General features: G+C 39.5%; 1 protein-coding gene across 4 annotated transcripts in view; it reads right to left on the bottom strand.

The window, feature by feature from the left end:
* Window positions 1–23,058, bottom strand: part of Phax (phosphorylated adaptor for RNA export) — a 30,696-nt gene extending 7,638 nt beyond the window's left edge. The window contains exons 1-9 of one of the 4 annotated variants that reach the window (XM_076185770.1): window positions 22,910–23,058; window positions 19,964–20,026; window positions 19,400–19,566; window positions 17,981–18,080; window positions 16,666–16,823; window positions 8,358–8,527; window positions 6,469–6,560; window positions 3,979–4,156; window positions 3,428–3,579 (exon numbers count right to left, since the gene is read on the bottom strand). In XM_076185770.1, the coding sequence (XP_076041885.1) occupies window positions 3,428–3,579; window positions 3,979–4,156; window positions 6,469–6,560; window positions 8,358–8,527; window positions 16,666–16,823; window positions 17,981–18,080; window positions 19,400–19,566; window positions 19,964–20,026; window positions 22,910–22,963 (1,134 nt within the window). In that variant the 5' untranslated portion in view covers window positions 22,964–23,058. The remainder of the gene's footprint in view (window positions 1–3,427; window positions 3,580–3,978; window positions 4,157–6,468; window positions 6,561–8,357; window positions 8,528–16,665; window positions 16,824–17,980; window positions 18,081–19,399; window positions 19,567–19,963; window positions 20,027–22,909) is intronic. The other 3 variants (XM_076185782.1, XM_076185778.1, XM_076185785.1) reach the window with 3 other exon arrangements.
* Between the last annotated feature and the right edge of the window lie 2,774 nt (window positions 23,059–25,832).

Here is a 25,832-nt window from a genome sequence, read left to right as displayed (position 1 = left end):
ATAGTGTCAGTTGTTAGCAAGCAGCATTTGCGTGAGGTAGTGTGTAGTGCTCTTGGTGGTTTTTCATTGCAAGGAAAATGACAGAACTACTAGAGCAGCGCTACTGCATCAAATTTTGCCAGAAACTGGGCAACAGCCAGGTGGAAACCATTCAGAAGATTCAGACAGCTTTCAGTGACGATGCTATGGGCATCACACAGATTAAGGAGTGGTACAACCAGTTTAAAGACAGCCGCACAATGGTGGAGAGCGAGCCATGCTCCGGTTGGCCATCAACATGCCGAAATGACCAGGCCATTGCCAAAGTGAACGCTGTGGTGATGCAGGACCATCGTGTGACTATCCAAGAAATTGCAGAAGAGGTGGGCATCAGCACTTTTTCGGCACATTCCATTGTGACCGAAGATTTGGCCATGAAGAGAGTGGCAGCAAAATTCATGCCGAAGCTGCTGACGGCGGAGCAAAAGCAACTTCGTGTTGAAGTCTCACAGGACATGTTGAACTCCACAAACAGTGACCCCAGTGACCCCGACTTCATGAATACCATAATCACTGGTGACGAGTCCAGGGTGTACGGGTATGACCCGGAAACCAAATCCCAGTCGTCACAGTGGAAGCAATAAAAAACCAATGAGAGCACTACACACTACCTAACGCAAATGTTCCTTACCAGCAACTGACACTATCGACAGGCAGGAAAAAATTCATGCATGCGCACGAAGGTTCAAGGTCGGCTCATGCAAGTGCGCTTGATTCAAATCCATCAGGTTTTTGAAAAAAATAAATAAATAATGTCGCATACTTTTCTAACAGACCTCATATGTACATACAATTAGGTAACACACACAAGGTTCAGTGCTTGCACCGATAACATTTCTTGTCTAGATCAATGATATGATGGAAGGAACAACAAACTATCCCAACATAATTTCTGACGACTTAAAAATCATGACAAGTGAAAAACGAAATGGATAGTAGACTATTGCAAAGATCTAGTCACTAAGGAACAACAAACTATCCCAACATGTTTTCAGATGACTTAGAAATCAGGAAAAGTGAAAAATGAAATGGATAGTAGACTATTGCAAAGATCTAGACACTATTTTTGCATGGAGTCAAGAATGGGAAATGAAACTTAATACCGAGAAAAGCAAAGTACTGGATATGGGCAATACCGGCAAAAGACCATCCTTAAACTATTCCTTGGGAAGTGAACCTGTTACAAAAGCAAAAGAGGAGAAAGATTTGGGAGTGTTGATAAAACAACCTGCCACTTGACAGACCTATCAGCAGGATAGTGGGAAAGACATAAGGACTATGCATTTATTTATGTATTTTATTTGTTATTTACATTGTTATGGTTATTCATTTATTCATTTATTATTATTATGATTTTTTTTCATACATACATACATACATAAAAAAGCCTTTGGTATATGTATGTATGTATGACTTTGAATGTGTTTGAGATGTGGTGTCTGAGTAGTATGATGGGGGTTACTAGGCTTGATAGAGTGAGAAATGAGGAGGTGAGGAGGAGAACAGGGGTGGAAAAGGAGCTGGGAGATAGGGTTGATGAAAGAATATTAGGATGGTTTGGACACATGGAAAGAATGAGTGAAGAAAGACTAGTAAAAGAGATGTGGAAGGCAGATGTGGAAGGAGTGAACATGAGGGGACGTCCTAGGATGAGGTGGATGAATGGAGTGAAGGGGGCTTTGGGGAAGAGGAGAAAGTCAGTTGAAGAATGACGTGAGAGGACAGAACACAGGGGTGAAAGGAGAATGATTGTATATGGATGATGTTGTGATTGCATGAGGTGGAATGGGCGGGTGGATGGGGGGTGAGGTAGTATGTGTGAGCAAAATAAGATAAGAGGGAGGGTGGAGGGGTGTGGAGTGTATTTAGTGATGGAATGGGTGGGAATGATTTTATGCCCTTTTCTTTTTGGCTACCTCCCTTGTAAGGGGGAAAAAGCCTTGGTATATGTATGATTTTTTTCACATCCAACCTAGATATGGACCAAAAGGTCTCCTGTCGGCATGCTCCACCTTTGTAATCCTTTGTGCTGCAGAAGATTAAAGTGGCGTTTCACTATATGGATAGAGAGATGATGATTACCTCATTGAAACCCTGATCCATCCAAGACTGGAATATGTATTAGTAGTGTGGTTCCCACACAGAGTGAAGGATACAAGCAAGATCAAGAGAATACAAAGGCCATCTATCAATCACGAGTCCAACACGTGATCCAAGACCATGGTGAATCACACACATGGGCACTTGGATGGCTTGGGCTTATGGAAAGAACGAAGAAAGATGAGAATAAAAGATCATGGAAGGCAGAATGGAGTAAACCTGAGGGAAACACTTGAAAACAGGATGGATGGATGGATGGATGGATGGGGTGAAGGGACCTTGGGTACAAAAGGAATATCCAATGAGCAGGGAATGGAATGGACAAGTGATAGGTAAGAGTTGAGAGTGGTTGATAACAGACAATAAATTGATTTCTATTCTGTACATTATGGAGTGGATGAGGAGTGGAAAGTCATCACGTAATGAAACTGGAGGTAAGTCAGCTCTGGCTGTCAGACCCTCTTGTAGAGGGGCTGTGTCTTGTTGCATTGCTTACAAAGGATTACAAAGGTGGAGCATGCCGACAGGAGACCTTTTGGTCCATATCTAGGTTGGGTGTGGAAAATATGGGTGGGAATGGTTTTTTATGCCTTTGTTTTTTGGCTACCTCCCTTATAAGGGAGAAAAAGCCTTGGTATATGTAATGATAAAAAAAAATAAATAAATAAATAAATAAATAAAAATCATAATATAAATAATAATATTGCTTTTGATCTATACTGTGGATGGAGGACAGGAACAACCCTTAATCCAAAAAGAGCGAAGAAAAAGTACAACAAATGGGTTTCCATGGGATCAATCAATCCACTGCCCCCTTGTCTGTCTTGCAAAAGACCTGCAGCCTTTAGTGTGGGTGTCGAATGGTTGTGTGCCTTGACTGGGCCACCCCCCCTTATAAGGGGGAAAGGGTCTTTTGGTGTACAAGGACAGTGGACAGAAGACAGGGATGACACTTTATCTACATGGAACTAAGATAAGAGGGAAATATTGGGATTGGATGGGAATGGAATGGGTGGGAGTGAGTGCGTTCCTTTGACTTGCCTCCCTCCCTTATGAGGGAAAGGAGTCCTTGGTATATAGATAGATATTCTATTTATACGAACAGGCCCCTTCCCCTTTATGAGTATATGAGAAGTAGTCACCCAAGACATGCACCCATCCTTTTGTTTTCTTGATTATCTTGGCTCTTTGTGGATGAAGGGCTGTTCATGTATGTATGGCTAAAAGTAAACCTTTTTTTTTTTTTTTTTTTTTTAATATGGGCATTAGCCATTCATAACTATGATACCTCAATTCTTACTGGCTCTGTGGAACAGGTGAGGTCTTCCTCGTTGTCTGAAGGCTGAGGTGATGTGACTGGAGTTGAACCAGGGCACTTGACTCCAGTGTCGTCCGAGAACAACCCACCAATATGCAGCCCGTCCTCATCTATGGCTTCACCTGCAAAGGCAAAGCTCCTCAGTCGTCTACCTTCTCCTTTTTACATTTGCTTCCCTTTCTGTGCACAACATTCGTGTACAGGAATACCTCACTATACAACCGAGTTGTGTTCCCTGCTGACTGGTCGCAGTGCGAAAATTCGTATATCGAGGTTAAGGGTTTTACATGTAAATAGGGGGTTGTGTTCATGGACCCTGTCAACCCCCTCCCCCCTCAATTTTGGCCTCTTGGGTCTTTCACATACACCCAACATTTGTTTTACCTACTTTATATCACTCGGTCGTATAGTGAAGTATTCCTGTATTATGGAGACTAAGAAACAAAATAATTTCTCCGTGAAAAAGTATCTATTGAGAAATAAACACGAGTACGTCTTAGGCCAGTTAATTCCACACCCACCTTGGGGGTTCGACTCGTGACGTTTACGTCTTCGGTGGACTCGTTTACGTTTCCTCCACAACTGGGATGACTTGTCGTCCTGTTGGAAAATGCTGTTGATGTCTGATCGTTCCACCCCTGGGGAGCTCTTCAGGATGTGCAGGAAGACTCCTCCTGATGTTCGTCGCCTTCTCAGGTCCTAAAGGATAAAACATAATTTTTGGTTTACTGTTAAGAAAGATATATGAGAAAGCTTTAGGAAATGGTAAAGATTTTTTGGGGCCTTTATGGATTTGGAAAAGGTTTATGACAAGTTAGACAGGAAGGCACTGTGGGAGGTGTTGCGGATACATGGGATAGGAGGAAAGATTTTAACCACTTCCATATAGTGACGCCTACGTAGGCCGCATGAGGAGCAAGTGGGTACTCGATGATGTCGACATCGCCGTCTTGATTGTATTTATTGTAGTCGTACCTACGTAATTTCCATTCTCTCTAAACTGGCTTCATCAATTTTCTATGGTTATCAAAATACACGGGTGAAAGAGAATGAACGATTGAGCACTGACTTTATTTTTTATAATGCGATTATTATGACGCAACATCGCACGTTGGGCAGCTAATGAGCTACCAGACGTGCGATGTGCCCTGGAGTGAAGATGTTAAGAGCAGTTAAGAGTTTTTATGAGAGTAGTAGAGCTTGTGTTAGAATCAGAAATGGAGAGAATGAGTGGTTTGAGGAAAAGGTGGGAACTCACCAGGGATGTGTTATGTTGCCTTGGCTTTTCAATTTATACATGGATGGGGTGGTGTGAGAGGTAGATCCAAGGGTAATGGGTCAGGGATTAGAGATGGTTAACCATTTCCATACGGTGACGCCTACGTAGGCGGCATGAGGAGCAAGTGGGTACTCGATGATGCCGACGTCGCCATCTTGATTATATTTATTGTAGTCGTACCTACGTAATTTCCATTCTCTCTAAACTGGCTTCATCAATTTTCTATGGTTATCAAAATACACGGGTGAAAGAGAACGAACGATTGAGCACTGACTTTATTTTTTATAATGCGATTATTATGACGCAACATCACACGTCGGGCAGCTAATGCTGCCAGACGTGCGATGTGCCCCGGAGTGAAGAGGTTAAAGGAAATAGAGAAGTGGGAAATAAGCCAGCTGTTGTTTGCTGATGACACTGCGCTTGTAGCAGGATCAGAGGAGGGATTGAGGAAGTTTGTGACAGAGTTTGGGAAGGTGTGCAAAAGAAGGAAGTTGAAGATAAATGTGAGTAAAAGTAAGGTGATGAGATATACAAGGGGAGCAAGTGGCAGCAGACTGGAACTGAGTATTAAGGGAGAGAGACTGGAGGAAGTAGATAGTTTTAGATACTTGGGTGCAAATGTGGCAGGAAAGGGAGGAGCGGTGGTAGAATGTAGATTGAGGATAGCAAGTAAATGCCTTGGAGGATTAAAAAGTGTAATGAGAAATAGACATCTGGGAATGAATGTTAAGAGGAAATTGTATGAAGGAGTGATTATGCTGACAGCACTGTATGGGAAAGAAACATGGAATATAAGAGAGGAGAGGAGGAGTTTGAATGTGTTTTGAGATGAGGTGCCCGAGAAGTATGTTTGGGGTTACTAGGCTAGATAGAGTGAGAAATGAGGAGGTGAGGAGCAGTGGCGGCACCAGGAGGGGGCCTAAAGCCCCCCCCAAAAAAGTGGCCAGCCCCCCCAACTGAAATGAGCAAATTGAAAATTTAAAACACTCATTGAAATAATTTTATTAAGTGGAATCTTTAATTGCCAGGGCTAAAGATTTGTCAGCCATCAGTGCTAGCCCAACCATTAACCCCCTCCCCTTCTGAAATGAGGATAATATATGTGTATTATCATATTACTATTAGCCCCCTCAAAAATTTGCTCAGCCCCCCAAAAAATTTGCTCAGCCGCCCCTTAGCCTCCCCAACTAAAAATTCCTGGCACCGCCGCTGGTGAGGAGGAGAACAGTTCTGGAAAGGGAGTTGCCAGGTTCAACAAAACTGAAAGGGGAGGGTGAGTTGGTGTTTGGAAGACTGGTGGGTAATGTGTCAGGAGTGGTTTAGTCATGAGATAGATGAGTGCATAGCATAGGGAAGAGAAGCAACTTCAAGGATGATACGAAACTGTGGAAAGGGAGATTTGGGTATTAGCATGTGCATATGGCACTGGTTAGTGAGACTTGAGAGCATTCTGGATTGATTTAAACTAGTAAAAAGACAAAGAAGCATTATGGAATTATTTAAATAAGGTTTAAGAGGTACATAAATGTAGTGGTGTTGGGCCAACAAATGGTGTAGTAAAGAGATATGAAGAAAATATCACACTGAAGAGTTGGAGTCGTTGAGGTAGATAAAGAAAGACTTAAGAAGGAAAGCAGAATGGAAGATCAGTAGGCTGACATTCAATCCACCCTTAAATATTACTAGATTTTGTGCAACTGACGTATTATGTTAAACACCTCTTACTTACCAGCGTCATCAGGCCTCCGTCTTGTTCCAACTTCTGCGTCTCCTTATATAGCTCTAATGCTTTGGTTCTCCCCAATACTGTCACCACTCGTACTAATAAGGAAGAGAGAGAGAGAAACCGTTGAAGTCATTCGTCTGGTCTAATTAGTATAACCTAAAGCACAATGTACATACATACATATACCAAAGGCTTTTTACCCCTACACAGGGGTAGCCAAAAAGAAAAATGCATAGAAACCACTCCCACTCATTCCATTTCCTATATATTCCACTCCCCTCCACCCTTCTCCCTCCATCTTATCTTGGCTCCTAGACAATGGATCATCCCTGCATCCTGTCCACTGCCCTGGGTCAGAAGCAGTGTCGCACAATGTACACTCAAGAATATGATAAAAATATATGAAATACTCATTCATTATCCATCCTTTTAATCCATGGGATATGATAACAGATCAAACAGATTGATTGACCATGAACCATATTCCAATAACATGATAAAAATCTGGAGGGGCTAAGATGGGAGGGAGGGGGGAGGGGTGTGGAATGGAATGGGTGGGAATGATTTTATGCCTTTTCCTTTTTGGCTACCTCCCTAGTAAGGGGGAAAAAGCCTTGGTATATGTATGTATGATAAAAATCTACAAAACACTCATTAATCATCCATTTAATTCACAGGGTACAATAACAACCTAAATGTTGCATTTTTAACTCCTTTGGTACAATGATATAGTTTACATATATCATTCTAACTCCAGCCAGAACCCAAGCAATTAGGGCACTGTATGCGTGTGGACGTGGTACGAATGGAAATTATTCTCTCTGATGTTTATCACTGCCAGGGTCAGAAGCAAGAAGCTATATAAATAGACTGATGCTTATCACACAGACCCTCCAGATATATGCTCCCACTGATGGTCTCAGCAATTTCATTCAGTCAATATACAAAGAGTTAACTATCTATATGCTACGGGCTTTTTTCCCCCTTACAGGGAAGGTAGCCAAGTCAAAAGGCAAGTATCCACTCCCACTCATTCCAATCCCATCCACCACCCTTTCTTCCCTTTCATCTTAGCTCCTCATGGATGAGAGGTCATCCCTGTATTCCACCCACTGCCCTGGGTCAGAAGCAATGTGGCAAGACACAGTATCCACAGCACAGCCACTTCACATAAACAGTGACCTGCCCCATTCCATCCCATGAAAAAAAAAAAAAAAAAATTATTTTCTTTGCATCACAGTATCATCTATACACAGCCATTCTCCAGTCACCCCTATCTCCTGCCTTCTCCCTTCCTTGCTCAACAGACATTCTCCTCCTGATCAACACTTTTTTTACCCCTTCCATTTCATCCTCAGTCGTCCCCTGAAGTTCACTCCCTCCATCTCTGCCTTCCACACCTCTTTTACTAATCCTTCTTCACTCATTTTTTCCATGTGTTCAAACCATCCTAATACTCTTTCATCAACCCTATCTACCATCTCCTTTTCCACCCCCACTCTCCTCACCTCCTTGTCAATGACCTCAATTAACGGTTTCACTGTTGAAAGCTGCTTAAAAAAATTCTGATTGCTACTTTGCTATATTCAGCTAAGCCCCCAACATTGAAAAAATAAAAACAATAATAATAACAATAAAAAATAAATAAAATAAAATAAGAATAAAATAAATAAAATAACTTCAGAATCTTTTAACAACACAAGATGATTTACCACTTCATTCATTGTTGACCTGATAACAAAATCTCCTCCCCTATAGCCAATGGGTTATGAAGCGTAAGTCAATCTCAAGCAGAAATTGTCCCTATGTCTCATCAATCAGTAAATCAATCAATCCCTACAAGCATATCATCCCTGCATTAACACAACTCCATCCATACTGTAATAACATACCGATCAATTCCGGCTTTTTCTCGTGAAGTGCTTCACTGAGTGCATGCCCAAGCTGTTCATCTGTCCAGTCATCCTCGCAAGCAATGTCTGGCAGCTCCCGCACCATTTCTTCTGCATTTGCTGACGTTGGACGACTAATTCTTTCTTTTACTGGTCTCTTCCTTTGTAACCTAAAACAGGAGTCATAATATAATCTTTTGCCACAAAAATCAAATAAATTTTACAAATACACACATTATATATATATATATATATATATATGTACAAAAAAACCTGGAGTCCGGGAACCATAACGGAGGAAACATAGAAAACACCAGGCTCAGAAGTAGGTCATTTATTCCCGACGTTTCAAGTCCTGTCCGGGACTCGTCCTCAGGGGATACAATGGGATACAGAGATCACATGGTCTTAATATACTAGTAGCTGCACCCGCCGGGGAGGGGAACACGGTAACCTGCCCCTCTGGCAGGTCACCACATTCCAGTTTGGACAATCTTTGTTCGTATGTGAATTTAGAGAGTATTGGTGCCATCTTTGTCGTTACTCTTTGGGTTCTCTCTAATTTCTTTATACAGTAAACCCTCAATATAATGGATCTCGATATACCAGATATCGGATATAATGGACAAAAAATCTGACCGGACAAACCCTCGCTATAACAGATTTTCATCCGTTATAGGGAGGGTTCCTTGGTTATAACAGATCTTTGGATATAACGACAGACCCGTCCCCATATCATTCGTTATATCAATGGTTTACTGTAATTTCTAATGCTACTAATTTCTAATACCAGACAAACTTTGGGATATAACAGATCTGTCCAGTATTTCCATCAAATATAACAGATCCTCGGTAATAATGGATCTTCGGATATAACAAGAGACCTGTCCCCATATCATCCGTTATATTGAGGATTTACCGAATCCTTTCTTTTTTTTTTTACTGGGTGTCCATAGTGTCACAGAATACTCCAATCTTGGTCTTATCAGTGAGACTACTATTTTCTTTACCATTTCCTCATCCAAGTCGTCAAAGGCCGCTTTCATTGATCTTAGTAAATTGAAGGTTTCTCTATCTATTTTGTCGATATGCTTGACTGGTGACATGTCTTTGCTGATAATTACTCCTAGGTTGTCCATTTCTGAGCCAACTTTTTTTACTTCCTTTGTACCAATTTTATATTGCCCTGGTATTCTTTTTTTTACTTTTTTCCAAAATCCATTATACTACATTTCTTGATGTTGATGTTCACTTCCCACTTTTGACTCCATTCACAGACTTTATCCAAGTCTTTCTGTAGTGATTCAGTCTTTTTCTGTATTTACTTTCTTTAGTAGTTTTGCATCATCTGCAAATAAGTTCATATAACATTCCACACCTTCATCCATGTTATCTATATATATGGCAAACATTATCGGAACCAATACAGAACCTTGTGGGACTCCACTTATCATTCCTTCCCAGGTCGAGTTTCGTCTCTAAGTACCTCGCTCATTTGTCTCCCGTTCAAGAAATCTTCCATCAATTCCAGTAACTTTCCTTATACACCACCTATTGTTTCGATTTTTCTTGGTAGCTTTTTGTGTGGTACTTTATCAAATGTTTTTTTTGTAAATCTAGGAAAGCACTATCAGCCAATCTGTCCCTTTCTTGCATTATTTCTATTGGCCTCAAGTAAAAGCAAATCAAGTTAGTGGTACCTGATATTTCCTGTCTAAACCCAAATTGTTTTGGATTTAGTATATCATTTCCTTCCAATGTTTAATCCATCTACTTTTGATAAGTTTTCATATATTTTTGCTATTGTGCTTGTAAGGGGGACCAGTCTATAGTTAGTTGGATTTTCCTTGTCCCCTCCTTTATATATTGGTACAATATTTGCATTTTTCCAATCTTGTGGTACCTTTCCTTCTTTGAGTAATCAATTTCCTTACATATATTGTCCATTAGTTCATCTATACATTCTTTTAATATCCAATTTGCAATTCCATCTAGACTGTGAGATTTTCTAATGTCAAGGTTTATTATTTGTTCCCTTATTCCCTTCTGTGTCCGTTATTTCTTTCATTGGGGGGGGGGGGAGCTTTCTGTTTTTCATCCCAATTTTGTGTACTTTCAATTGCAAATACAGATTTAAAATATTTGTTCATAATTTCAGCTATTTCTACATCTATACATTCATCATTCCCCTGACAGTTTCACTATTTCTTGTTCATCTTTTAGTTTACCATTCACATACCTGTAGAATATCTTGGGTTGGTCCTTGCATTTTTTATTATGTCTTTTTCATATTTTCTCTTTTCTTCCCTGCATTATTTTTACATGTTCATTTCTTAGTTTGATATTTGCCACTTACACATTTTTTTTTTCCATCTTTTCCAAGCTTTGTCTCTTCTATCTTTAGCCTCACTACATTTTTTGTTGTATCACCACTTAATGTACACCCTTACTTGCTTCTGCTTAGGTACATATTTGTCTATTACCTCTTTATAAATTTCTCTTACTATGTTCCATTTCTCTTCTATCTTTGTTTCTTCATTTAATAAGTTTTCCCAGTTTACATTTTGAAAGAATTTTCTGAGTTTCTCAAAATATGTTTTGTTGTACATTAGTCTTCCTTTTCTGTTTCTCATTTCTTCTCAAATCAACTTGTTCTTTTAGTTCAAACTCTATTAGTATGTGGTCACTCTTCCCAATTGGTGTCTTGTATTCCATTTTATCCACAACTTCAGGCTCTTCATTGTTTCTATATCTAGTATTTTCCTTTACCCATTGAGTCATTGTGTATTCAATGGTCATATCCAGTAGTATATTTCCCCAAAGGTCTTCTCCACCTTTCACTGTCATTTCTTCCCAACATATTTCTTTTCAGTTAAGGTCACTCATAATTACTATGTTTCCTCCTTCTTTCAGTAATTCAATTAATGCATGCTTTATGTCTTCCAACATTTTGTTATGATCACTCTCTGTCCAAGACCGTTTTTGGAGGCACATATATTACTACAAATGTTCTACTTTTCATGTTCTACCCCGTCTGGGGTATCCCCGTCTGGGGTATTGGCTGCTTGTTATTGTGGCAAAGTAGCATGCAGTCGATACTTTAGGGTCTATATGGGGCGCCCCTACGGACCAGAGCCACACATCATTTTGTCTATGATAGAAGAAATTCTGTTCATAGAGAAATGATGACACTTTTATACTACGACTGTCCCTCCGTTAAGCTGTCCCCCAACCCCTTGTTGCTGTCCTGTACCATTTCTCTGAGTATTCTCTTTCTGATTGGGGGAATTCCCTGTGGTGGGGGAAAAGAATACTGCCACCAAGTTTTCCCACTTGGATCGTAAGAGGCGAGAAGAAAGGGACGGGGAGAGGGACTAGGCATCCTTCTCCCTGTAGCCCCAAGGGGCAATTACCTAAAATGAAAAGAAAAGGCATAAGGGGTGCTGGCGGGCCTCGGGCCAGCACCCTAAGGTTTGGGTCTTTTAATGTGCGTGGATGTGGTACAGATGAGAGTAAAAGGGAAGAGATAGGTAGTATGTTTGTGAGAAGAAAGTTGGATGTGTTGGCTTTGAGTGAAACTAAGTTGAAAGGGAAGGGTGAGTGTATGTTTGGGAGTGTAAGTGGGAGGTTATCAGGAGTGAAGAGAGGGCGAGGGAGGGAAGGGGTGGCTATTCTTGTAAGTGAGGAGATAGGTAAAGGGGTAGTGGAGTGGAAGGAGGTTTCCTCAAGGATAATGTGGATGAAGGTGAAACTGGGAAAGGAGATGTGGGTCTTTGTAAGTGCATATGGGCCGGGCAGTGAGAAGAGTGTAGAAGAAAGGGAGGCCTTTTGGATAGATTTAAATGAGTGCATAGAGGGTTTAGGAAGAAATGTCAATGTAATAGTACTGGGAGACCTTAATGCTAGAGTGGGAAATGGTCCAATCGATGGAGTGGTTGGGAAGTGTGGAGTTCCAGGAAAGAATCGTAGTGGAGAGTTGATGGTGGAAATGTGTCTAGAAAGAGAGTTGATGATAGCAAATACAGTGTTTCGGAAGAAAGTCAAGCATAAGTACACATGGGAGAGGGTGGTGGAGGGAAGGGTGGTAGATAGAGCGCTAATGGATTATGTAGTGGTAAATAGGATTATGATAGGAAGAGTTAAGGATGTACATGTGCTAAGGGGAGAGGGTGGGGGAATATCAGATCATTTTTTGGTGGAAGGTAAGTTGAGAGTGGAGGATAGATGGAGAAGGAGGAAAGGGACAAAAGGTAGGGAGGTTCTTAGAGTGAACTCCTTGAATGAAAAGGAAAAGGAGAAGGAGTACGAAAAGAAGCTGAAGGAGGAGTGGGAGGGAGTAAAGGATAGAGCAGAGATGGGTGTGGAGGAGGAATGGGGATGGTTCAAGGAGGGAGTCTTAAAGTGTGTGTGGAACAAGAAGGACAGGGGGAAATAGAAGAAAGGGTAGTGAATGGTGGGATGAGGAAACAAAGAAGGTTGTAGAAGAGAAGAAGCGAGCATTCACAGATTGGTTACAAAAGAGGACAGGGGAGTCATATGAGAGGTACAAAGAAAAGAAAAGAGAAGTAAAGCAAAAGGTAAAGGAGGCAAAGAGGAGAGCAGATGTGAAATGGGGTAGGAGTATGACAGAAAATTTTGAAAGTAATAAAAAGATGTTTTGGAAAGAAATTAAGAGAGGAAGAGGAGGCGAATCAAGTAGGGAAGAAAAGGTAAAAGGTACAGATGGAGAGTTGATAATGGAAGAGATGGCAGTGAGGGGAAGATGGGCAGAATATTTTAGGGAGTTGCTAAATGTGAAGGAGGATAGGGAAGGAAAGATAGCTGCAGTGGGAAATACGAAGAAAATGAGAGTGATGAGTGAGGAGAACGGAGGAGAAATAAGGAAGGATGAGGTGAAGGCAGTTGTAAAGATGATGAAAGCAGGTAAGGCACCTGGTCTGGATGGATGTCATGCAGAATGTCTGAAAAAGGGAGGTTCAGTGATGGTGGACTGGTTGGTGAGATTATTTAATGTTTGCTGGAGAGAGGGTAAAGTACCGGAGGACTGGAGTAGTGCCTGTATAGTTCCTCTTTACAAGGGAAAAGGGGACAAGTGTGAATGTAGTAATTTCAGAGGGATTAGCCTGTTGAGTGTAGTAGGGAAGGCTTATGGGAGAATCTTAATTGAGAGAATTAGGAGAGGAACAGAAGGAGTAATTGGTGAGGAACAGTGTGGATTTAGGACGGGTAGAGGTTGTGTAGATCAGATCTTTGTGGTAAGACAGATATGTGAAAAAGCTATAGGAAAGGGGAAAGATGTTTTTTGGGCTTTTATGGATCTGGAAAAGGCTTATGATAGGGTAGACAGAAAGGCACTGTGGGAGGTTATGCAGATTTATGGGATAGGAGGAAAGCTTTTGGGAGCTGTCAAGAGTTTTTATGTGAGTAGTAGAGCATGTGTTAGGATTGGAAATGGAGAGAGTGAGTGGTTTGAAGTAAAGGTGGGACTTCGTCAAGGATGCGTTATGTCGCCCTGGCTGTTCAACTTATACATGGATGGGGTGGTGCGAGAGGTGAATGCTAGGGTGGTGAGTCAGGGATTGGAGATGGTTAAAGAAAATGGAGAAAAGTGGGAGGTGAGCCAGCTGTTGTTTGCGGACGACACTGCGCTTGTGGCAGGGTCAGAGGAGGGATTGAGGAAGCTGGTGGCAGAGTTTGGGAGAGTATGTGATAGAAGAAAGCTAAAGATAAATGTGGGTAAAAGTAAGGTGATGAGATGTACAAGGGGTGAAAGTGGCAGTAGACTGGAAGTGAACATTAAGGGAGAGCGACTGGAGGAAGTGGATAGTTTTAGATACTTGGGTGCAAGTGTAGCAGGAAAAGGTGGAGTGAAGGTGGAGGTAGAATGTAGATTGAGAGAAGCGAGTAAATGCCTTGGTGGTTTAAAGAGTGTAATGAGAAATAGACATTTGGGAATGGATGCGAAGAGGAGACTGTATGAAGGAGTGATTGTGCCAACAGCACTGTATGGGGCAGAAACGTGGAACATAAGAGAAGAAGAGAGAAGGAGTTTGAATGTGTTTGAGATGAGGTGTCTGAGAAGTATGGTGGGGGTTACTAGGCTAGATAGAGTGAGAAATGAGGAGGTGAGGAGGAGAACAGGGGTGAAAAAGGATTTGGGAGAGAGGGTTGATGAAAGAATATTAGGATGGTTTGGACACATGGAAAGAATGAGTGACGAAAGACTAGTAAAAGAGGTATGGAAGGCAGATGTGGAGGGAGTGAACATGAGGGGACGTCCTAGGATGAGGTGGATGGATGGGGTGAAGGGGGCTTTGGGGAAAAGGGGAATGTCTGTTGAGGAAGGAAGGGAGAGGACGGAAGACAGAGGTGAGTGGAGAATGGTTGTATATGGATGATGTTGTGACGACATGAGGAGGAATAGGCTGGGGGGTGGGGTAGTATGTGTGAGTAAATTTTGACGCAGCCCGAAGGGATTTCTCCCCGTCCTCTCCTTATATGCAAGGGGGGACGGAGAGGGGGGGTCGCCGATTAAATGAAGCGGCCTTGCTGTGGATGTACTGTGTCTTGCGACACTGCTTCTGACCCAGGGCGGTGGGCAGGGTTCAGGGATGACCCGTCATCCAGGAGGTGCTCAGATGAGAGGAAGGGTGGGAGGGGTGTGGAGTGTTTTTAGGGATGAAATGGGTGGGAGTGTTTTTATGCCTTTCTTTTTGTGGCTACCTCCCTTGGAAGGGGGAAAAAGCCTTGGTATATGTATGTATGTAGTTCCACATTATTTTTTCCTTCTGTTATCTTTGTCACATTTAAGCCTTAGTCAAAAACATGACTCCTCCGTCCTGTTTCTCCTTTCTATTTTTCATCCTATGGTTGTATAGATCTTGTCCCACAGTATTAGGTGGTAGTGGACCTTTTAATTTTGTGTGTGTGTGTGTATTTACCTAGTTGTATCTTATAGGAAGGGGAGCTATGCTCACGGTGCCCCATCTATCTCGCCATATCTAATTTGCTCTTAAATTCATGTACTGTTTTTGTACACACTATTGTTTTGTCTAGTATGTTCCATTTTGGGAGCAAGAGCCTGGAAGCTGGGAATCAGGGGTTTTGGGTGGGGAGGTAAAAGATGAGTGGGTAATTCTAATCTAACCAACTAAACCAAACCTAACCTAGCCTACCTAATCCCACACATGCATAACCTAGCATTATAGCCACTGTGCTCAAACTAAAGGCGGGAGTCGCTGCCCCACAGGATAAACATTGTTTGGCAAAAAGAGTCCCATGACACTCATAGTTACATATGATTAGCTAGAAAGAAAATGGGCATAACTCAAAATTGCACCATTTACGATAGATATACCAGGAAAAAGTGTGTAAGAATAGTCCAAAATAATAATCATGAATTTATAACTGAATTTGCTGCAGGTGTAATACTGAATATTTTTTTTATGAACTCATCAGCCGAGTTACTTGAAAACTACAAGATTTACTACATTAAAAAAAGAAAGAAAAAAAAAAATCCAAGACTCCAAGGCCGAAGTATAAAAAAAAAAAAAAAAAAAAAAAAAAAAAATATAGTAGAAAATTTCAAGCAGTGACATCACTGGCGGCCAAGAAGCAGACGGGAATGAGCTAGCCATGAGTCACAAGGAGATGCTCCTTGTGACTCTTGGCTAGCGAGGTAGAAAGGAGCCTTCATGTTGGGTATACAAATCATGAAACATCACTCATTAAGTGAAACATCAATCATTAAGAAAGTCAAATTATTTATAAAAAAATTTGGTCATTACACAAATCACTCGTTATGTGAGGTGCTTGTTTAGTGAGATTTGACTGTACCTAGGTCTCTTAATTCAACACTTGCCAACTGCCACTTGAGCAGACATTTGGGCCCAGGACATAAGCCCACTTCAGGAACTGGCCCAGGACATAAAACACCACCAATTCCTGAAGTGGGTTTATGTCCTGGGCCCAATGTCCACACTAGTGGTGGTTGGCTTGTGTTGGACTAAAAGACCTAGGTGTACATAAAACAGATAGAAAGAGATGGGAAAGAGATCATCTCTTTCTTGGCTACCTCCCTTGTATGGGGGAAAAAGCCCTTGGTACTTAGATAGACTTTGGGCCTAGTCCAGGTACCATGTGCCATGTGAGGAAGCCAATTGGTTTCAAAGATGAGATGAAGGGGCACAATTCTCTCTGACATCCACCTTCTAAGACCATCAACTGAATGCTATCTTTGATTCTATGTCCAAAGAGTAACAGGCCCTCTTATCTGAACAAAATTACTTGACAAAAAAATTCATTTTACCTTCTTTCCTTCATTTCTTCTGATTCAACTTCCTCATCAGAATTGTACACTGGAAGGCCTCTCATCTGACGTGCTTGGCTGAAGTCGTAGCTTTCCACGCTGCGATCACACATGTATTTTCGGTTAATCCCAAAGCCTCCAATCTCCTGAGCGAGGACCTTGGGTGATAAAAAACCTGTGATGAACACATTCAAGTATATGTATCAAAAGAATCTGTCGTCTTTAAATATCACCAGTATTAGATGTTTACAGATCATAATAATCACCAAAATCTGTTGTCTACTTGTCACTAATATGTAGGCATGTCCCTCAAACATCTAACCCTGTTATTGGTTAATGGTTCTAACTTGGAAGGAGTTAAGAGGTAATGCCTTCAAGTGGTGACACCAATGCAATGGAAGTAGGACCAACTCCCAAAGACATGGTGCACCTTGAGGAACTGCCTTCCTGACCAACGGCAATACACAGGACTGCTCGGACAGAGTCTAGGGAACGACAACAACGGCAATACTAGAACCGATACTATTTAACTTATTCACACATTATCTTGCCACACCAAACCCAGAGCACAACATAAAAGCACTCTCTCTCTCACACATATTGCTCTTATCTACAGTGCACTGAGGATGAACTGGCAATATTACTGGGAGAGAAACAAAGTAGTATTTTCACAAAATTTTAAGAGGAAGGCATGAACGGGTTCAGTGTGACAAGAGTGCAATGGGTGAAGATTTTCTTCTCTCATGTCTAGCCATACATGACTTACTGGTCATGAAAGAAAAGTATCACCTTTGATAGTGACAGGGTTAAAACTGAATTCTGACTGCACAATTACTCAGAACATCTATGATGATGAGACTCCATTTTCCCCCAATCCTGCCCATCTGATAATAAAACTGTCTGGTGCTATCATAACAAAACCTAAAAGGAACTGTTATTGGATTGCAAGGAATGATATTTTGATACAGCCTGAATGGACTTCTCCCAGTCTTCTCTTGTTCTACATGCAGGAACAGAGAGGGGGGTCACCAATTAAATGAAACTGCCTTGCTGTGGATGTGCTGTGTCTTGCTGCATTCCTTCTAACCCAGGGCAGTGGGCAAGATGCAGGGATGACCCATCATCCAGTAGGAGCCAAGAAAAGAGGGAGGGAGGGGTGGTGAATGGGAGTGGAGTATGTGGGGATGAAATGGGTGGGAGTGGACTTATGCCTTTTGATTTTGGCTACCTCCTTTATAAGGGGGACAAAAACCCTTAGTGTATGTATGTAATTAGATTACTGGAAATAAATGTAGTATTCGAAGGACTGACTGACCTGTTCTTGCATGACATTTGCCCAGATATTATTTCTTCTCACTGCTTTAATCTGGGGTCTCTCCGGGGGTGCATTTCCTCCAACAACATTCTTCTGAGGACTAAACCAACAGAAAAAATAAATAAATAAATAAATAAAATCCATTAGAATTATTGTGGGTAGATTTCTTTTAGTACATGCCATCGGAAGCTCGCTGGCTGAGCGGGTTAGGGCATCGTTACTTGCAGCGAGAGTCAAGGGGAGGGCGGTTTGGATACCACCGCCAGCAAAATTTTATTCCACGCTACAAAGTCCTACGTAAGGGGCACTGTCCTAGCCTTCTGACGGGAGGAGTTTGTGATGTTAAACTATATCAATTAAACATGCCATTGGATCTTCTCCCCAATATAAAGGGATGTGTTTATCCAGTGACAACTTTTTTCCAGGTCCCTTTCCTCTTTCGCTTCAGTGGTTACTATTTTATAGTTTAGTGATGGTCTTTTCTTTTGTTCAATGACTGACTGATTTTCTTGTCCTCATTTCCAATAATTTACATTTCTATGTATAGAAATTAATTTTCTGTTCTTGGCTCTATTACATATAGAGGCCTCTCCAATTGACACAAGCAGTTTTGATATTCACGCATGATTCCAGCTTACACCATTTCATCTCCTAGGTAATTTCAATTTACGCATATGTATGGAAAACTGATATTTCACACATATTTCTATAATTCATACACATATTTCTATAATTCATTCTCCACTATCATTCAGTTTGATTCAATTTAATGTCATGAACACCCCCTCAGAGAAGGGTAGGCTGGTTCTGCACTATAAAGGACCTTCACAAGCAGATTCACTCTGCCAGGCTGCATCAACCTGCCTCTAATCCTGACCTCTCGCCCATGTTAACTTCAAAAATCCCGATAGCAAGCCTTGGACTATTAGAATTTCCATATGATCTACATTTGGATTAACGGATTTTTTATGCATATGGCAGTAACTGTTGCCTATCCACGAAGCTGTTTTTATTGACTAGTGTGAAACACGGGGGTGGCTATAATATAAGGCAAACCTTATATTCCTAATTTTAGTTAACAGTTAGGCCTGTGAAACAAAACTTGAGAGTACTAATTAAGAGGCCTTCACACTCATCACCTATCAGCAGGAAAACCATTCAAGCACAATTGTTAGTCAACCCCTCCCATACATGGTAATGCATATCTTTTTATTCTGATGGTTGCAAGCTTTCCGATTCATCTCTATAATATACCCTTGGTAAAGAAGAGGTTATATTTGTAGCGATTAACTCGTCACATACCTGGCAATAATTATTTATGTACTCTGGCAGCAATTAGGTTTTTTCATTCATTTCTGTGTAATATCTACAGTAAGAGAGGAACTTAAACTGCATGTACGAAGTAGAACGTAAACATACCTATCTCTACTGTACGACACATCCATGTGCGTGTGTGTTCGCTTCCTTTTGGCGGCAAGTGGAGTGTCTGAGTCGGAGTCGGAGCTGTAGTCCTCCTCGCTTGAAGGCACGTTACTTGTCACAGGACGATAAGAGGGTTCTGGTCTCGTGACAGGATTGTACAGTCCCTGCAATGGGTCATAACAATGTGAATAAAACTATGGATTACTTGAAAATGGAAGAGCATAACAATATGGAACCTGGTCCACAACAATAACAAGTGCAGAATCAACCATTCCATTAACCCAAATCTCTTCCAAACACCCATGGCCTCCAGGTGCGGAGTAAATACACAAGTAGACAAACAGAATGACTTAACAAACAAACATATAAATAAATCAACCTATCTATCTTTATACCAAAGGCCACTTTTCAGTTTACTAAATTTATTCTATCATGTATTGTTACTAATATCTTTATCATGATTGGATATCTACAATTCATTTTTTTAATGACTATTCATGACTGTCCAACAATATCTAAGTTAATTTTGACAATTCAATAAAAACCAAGCATTCCAAATACCTTTGCACCTAGCCTAGGAGCTGCATGTGGCTCTTTTTGGTAACTGTCAGACTCCAGAAGCTTCTTGTAAAATAATCATTCCATTAAAACTAAAACATCATGTACTATACATTTTCAAAATATTTCAGGCAAAATTATATATATATACATACATACATACATACATACATATATATATATATATATATATATATATATATATATATATATATATATATATATTCAACTTCAAAAATATCTGTAGCCATCAATTATCATGATTTGTAGATATACCTTTCTGAATCTGATTTTTTTTTGTATCGAGACTCTGACAGCACAACATTTTCATAAAAAAAAATAAATAAATAAATAAATAAATAAATAAATAAAAAAAACTCTTCTAGCTGTAAGGGTTGCCGACCACTGACCTAGCCACACCCATTCAGCTGCCTTCATCACTTTTGAATGAGTTTCCTATCCCTTTACACACAAGTCGAGCTAGCACTAGGTAGCTTGCTGCAACAGACCAGTGACACAGACATTCCCTCACTAACACAACTCAGACAACAGTCCAACATTAGAGGGGGCGGGGGGCAAGGACTGATGACTGCTGATGCAGGACAGTAGGTTCCCTGTCAGCACAGTCAGCAAAACTCATGGCAACAATTATATTATTGTAACATTTTGTTCCCTGAAACTTGCAAGTGGGTAATGGATGGAAGTAGGATGGAAGTAGGATGGGTGGGTGGGTGGGGGTGGGGCATGCCTTGGCTGACTACCTCCCTTATAAGGGGAAAGAAGCCTTTTAGTTCATAGAAACTCCACTCAAAAATATGATAGTATATGGCAGGCAATGTCAAAATAAACACGTTTATAAACACTTATACCACAACCGAGATAGTTATGAAAACAAGTACTCTGTACAATCATAGCAGACACCTATGATTTTGGAGGCACGGGCAAAATCCAATGATTAAGAATAAATTGCATTAGGAATTATTACAATCTCTAAAGAGACAGAGCAACAGAGAGAAAGAAAAAGAAAAGGAAAAGTTAAGAGAGAAATACATAGAAAGTAAAAAATAATATACGAAAGAAATTAGTAAATATTGAGTGGTGCACCACTGTTATGAAGATATTAAACAATGTTGCTATTATCCATTTCCAACAATTTATTGAAAATAATTTCCTTAGGGGAAAAATGATAAATATAATAATGAATAAATAATTAGATTAATAAAATAAATAAACCCAAACCATATAAACATTTTGTGGGGCAGTAGCTAATTAGGCCATACAATGTTTGGATTTGGGGAGTATTCAGATACGCAATCTACCCCCCCCCATCTCCATTTTGCCACTACAGTGCTAAATTTTCAATTCCGAAGGAACAAAAGTAGTATATGATACACACAAATCATGTTCGAATAATGGCAGTTCGGATTATGTCAGTTCTGACATGGGAGGCACTAGTAATCAATCTTCCCCAGTCAAACCTAACACAAGTATGGAGTACATGCCAAAACTAGTTTACTGACTAAGACTGAGGTTGTTGCCACTACCTGATGTCCTTAGAGAGTTACGGCAGATAAAAGTCATTTCTCAGAACTGAAGAACTTCAGAACTCTAACCCAGGACTTGGATGATGCGAGAGCTTTATGCTTCCAATTACACCGCCAATTAAGATAATCAATATATTCTTGATCACTTTCCCGATTACCATAAAAGGTCACAGAGTGGGTGGAGTAACAAAATTGGCACACTATACTCATATCAATTTTTATTTAAAAAATTATCATTACACCGCCAATTAAGATAATCAATATATTCTTGTTCACTTTTCTGATTAACCATAAAAGGTCGCAGAGTGGATGGAGTAACAAAACTGGCACACTATACTGACATCAATTTTAGTTTAAAAATTACCGAATCAAAAATTAAATAACTATGTTTCAGATAAATATTAAATATAATTTGCTTAAAAATAATCTTACGATCAATACTGATTAAAAAAAAATCAAACCCATTCAATATAAATGGCCAGTGACATATCAATATTAATTTTCAAATTCAATGATGCCCATATTTAATACCTATTTTGTTTTTCGTTGAAAATAACTTTCTCAGGAAAAGTAGATTTACTAAAACTAAAAGCAAAAAAAGTGAGGATGATTACCATATGAATACCAAAAAATAACAGTAAAACTTTTATATATCTTTGATATTAATTAAACTTTCAAGTATGTCCACCTTTTGTACTATTACCAGTCATCAGTAAACTATTTTTGGTCATATATCACATATAAACTAAAGCACTATCATTATGTCCGCTCATATACAGGAAGAAACGTGTTCCAGATATGCTGCTCCAAATCAATTCATCGTCAGATTTCAACCTTTTAATATCATTTACTCTCCTTTTCAGATATGAATGCCAACACCAACACAGAATACAATCTGCAAAATTTTCCTGTCTTCTTTATCAGTGAAAAGATATCGCAAGAGGTAGAAGGACACACCTTAAACCTCTGCACTGCAATATTAACCACAACCTACTACTCATCCCCACCATTTTTTCTTTCAAGTCAACTCTACGAATTTGACTGCCTCTCAGAACTTCTGTCAAATTTGCCACATCAAGTACCATTAAAACGCGTACAAAAAGAGTAAATCAGTCCATTAGGAACAGGATAAACAATAGAAAATGTTAAGAAAATGGGAAGGCCAAATGTATTTCAAGCAACCTTTAGGTACATATCCCGAATAGTATTCATTACATCATATCTATGGTGCACCTTCACTTCCCTGATAATCTGAGGTAACAACTTGCGCAAAGAAAATATCTTGCATGCTGAAAAGTTAGATAGTAAAAATTGTAAGGTAAAGTCGTAGATGGATTTAGGTTTGTCTGGGCTATTCCAGGCTGACCTACTACGGAGGTTTTGGCCTAATATGATTATCTTTTACCTCATTTGGGTCTGAATCTTGGTCGGTAAGTGCCCCTTCTTCTTTATCATCCATCTTGAAATCTAATTTTTCGCTTTAGTCAACTGCGGGAAGAACGGACTTATTCCAAAAACCGCGAGACGTAAACACATATCTGTTCCTTGGGCTAAATTGACGCTCGCATTGCGTCGTTCGCGATTTTATATGAACTAATGAATAGGGAAATTGGATCCTTTTTTACATTTGTATTTTATATATCCTTATATAAAAGATAAATATTTTCATATTTTAAATAATCATACAATATAATTTGAATCATATAACCTTATTATGCACTATTTTATTACAATAAGTCACAACTAACTTCAGGAAGTAATATAAACATTCTGTAACAGCGATATACATTTGTGCGAGCTCGCAAGAACATTTATAGTGCTGAATTATATGAAAATATGATATCTTTCATAATTTTCAAATATATGAATTAGGAACACATTATCTAAGTATTAAAGAAATTACATTTTTCATAGGTAACTACGGACAAGTTTTTGAGCGATGGGAAATTACTCTGTTGCTATCCAGTTGTTTAAACATATTGCTAAAGATAATGGGAGTTTTTTTTTTCCAAAGTGACATTATTTGTCGGTAATTATCGTGGATGTGAAAAAATAACATGTATATCCTTTGCTGTCATAATTTTTTTCATCTTCAAACCCTTGCATCTGAGCTATTTTCGCTACAACTGCGAAATAATCATGGCATAACATCAGAAATCAGTTTCAGCCACCCGTAGCCCATTTCTGGACAAAGGCCTTCACTATAATCCGTTCGACTGAGCCAATCTCTGCTACATAACTTCTGTAAAATTCTCTAACTCGTCTCTCCACCTTTTGTCTGGTCTCCCTCTTCCACGCTTACCATCTCGAGGCGGTCAATCAGTAATATTGACTCCATCTGCCCTGCCCAACGCACTTTCTTTCACTTTGATAATTTCACAATATTCTCACTCTAGTTTGCCCTGTTCTTGCCTCTCAATGTTATTGCCTTAATTAATTTTATTGCATCTTTACAATTTTTGTTCCCGTTGCCTTTTTAATTTCTAATTTTCACATCCATATTTAATAGATGGGATTATACACTAGTAAATTTCGATTATGTATATATACATATATATATATATATATATATATATATATATATATATATATATATTTATATATATATTTATATACACACACATATGTACGTATGTGTGTGTGTGTGTGTGTGTGTGTGTGTGTGTGTGTGTGTGTGTGTGTGTGTGTGTGTGTGTGTGTGTGTGTGTGTGTGTGTGTATTTACCTAGTTGCATTTTACGGGAAGGGGAGCTATGCTCGTGGGGTCCCGTCTTCATATCTCATTTTATCTAAACTATTTTTAAATTCATGTATTGTTTTTGCACACACCACTTTCTCATCTAACTTGTTCCAATTGTCTATTACTTTGTGAGGAAAGCTGTTCTTTTTCAGATCTCTTCTATAGCTGTCTTTCTTGATTTTCTTTCCGTGCCCTCTTGTATTTCTATCATCCCATTTTATCAGATTCTCTCTATCAATAATTTCTATGCCTTTCATGATTCTGTAAATAGCTATCAAATCTCCTCCTCTCTTCTTTGCTCTAGTGTCTGTAGTTCAAGTTTGGCTAGTCTCTCTTCATATGATAGTTTTGAGAGTGTTGGTGCCAATTTTGTAATTGCTCTTTGTATTCTTTCAAGTTTTGTTATACATTTTTTTTTTTGTATTTGGTGACCACATCGTTGCTGCATATTCCAATATTGGTCTTATCAGAGTGATTAATATTTTCTTTACCATTTCTTCATCCAGTTATGTAAATTCCACTTTGATTGTTCTTATTAAATTATAAGTTTCTCCAAAAATCTTGTTTATATGTTTCTCAGGTGACATATTATTCATAATAATGACTCCCAGGTCCTTCTCATTTTCTACTTTTTTTTTTATTCCTTCTTCTCCCAATTTATATGATCCTTCTATTCTTTTTTTGCTTTTTCCAAATTCCATTATACTACACTTTTTGATATTGAACTCCAATTCCCACTCTCTACTCCATTCCCATACTTTATTGAGATCACTCTGTAGTGACTCACAATCTTCTTCCGTATTCACCTTTTTACAGTTTTGCGTCATCTGCAAAGAAGCTCATGTAACTTTCAATTTCTTTACCCATATCATTGATATATATAGCAAACATTATTGGGGCCAAAAATATTCCTTAGGGAACACCGCTTATTACTTCATCCCAGTTAGAGTGTCTCTTATCACTACTCTCATTTTTCTTTCTTGCAAAAAGTCTTCCATCCATTTAAGCAGTTTGTCCTGTATTCCTCCTTCAGTTTCTAATTTCTTAAATAACTTCTTATGTGGTACTTTGTCAAAAGCTTTTTTTAGGTCTAGAAATGCACAATCAGCCCATCCATCTCTTTCTTGTATTATATCTATTAGCCTTGAATAGAAACATATTAAATTGGTGACGCACGATCGTCCTTGTCTGAATCCAAACTATCTTGGATTTAGTACGTTGTTGTTGTTGTTGTTTTCTAAATACTTTACCCATCTACTTTTGATCATTCTTTCACAGATTTTTGCTATTATACTTGTTAGAGAGACTGGTCTATAGTTTGTAGGGTCCTCGTTATTTCCTCCTTTGTATATAGGTACTATATTTGCTCTTTTCCAATCTTTTGGAACCTTTCCCTCTTTCAAGGAACTGTGTATTATGCTTTGTATTTTGTCTGCCAGTTCATTCCTGCAGTCTTTCAATATCCAGTTTGCTATTTCATCTGGTCCATGCGATTTTCTGACATCAAGATTACTCAAGTGTTTCATTATTTCATTCTTTGTTACTTCTATTTCTTTCATAGGGGGGACTTTCTCTTCCCATTCGATCTC

Source organism: Oratosquilla oratoria, chromosome 1, assembly GCF_046742065.1.
Source record: "Oratosquilla oratoria isolate Oo_2021 chromosome 1, ASM4674206v1, whole genome shotgun sequence".
NCBI lineage: Eukaryota > Metazoa > Arthropoda > Malacostraca > Stomatopoda > Squillidae > Oratosquilla > Oratosquilla oratoria.
This window is presented reverse-complemented; position numbering and strand designations above follow the sequence as displayed.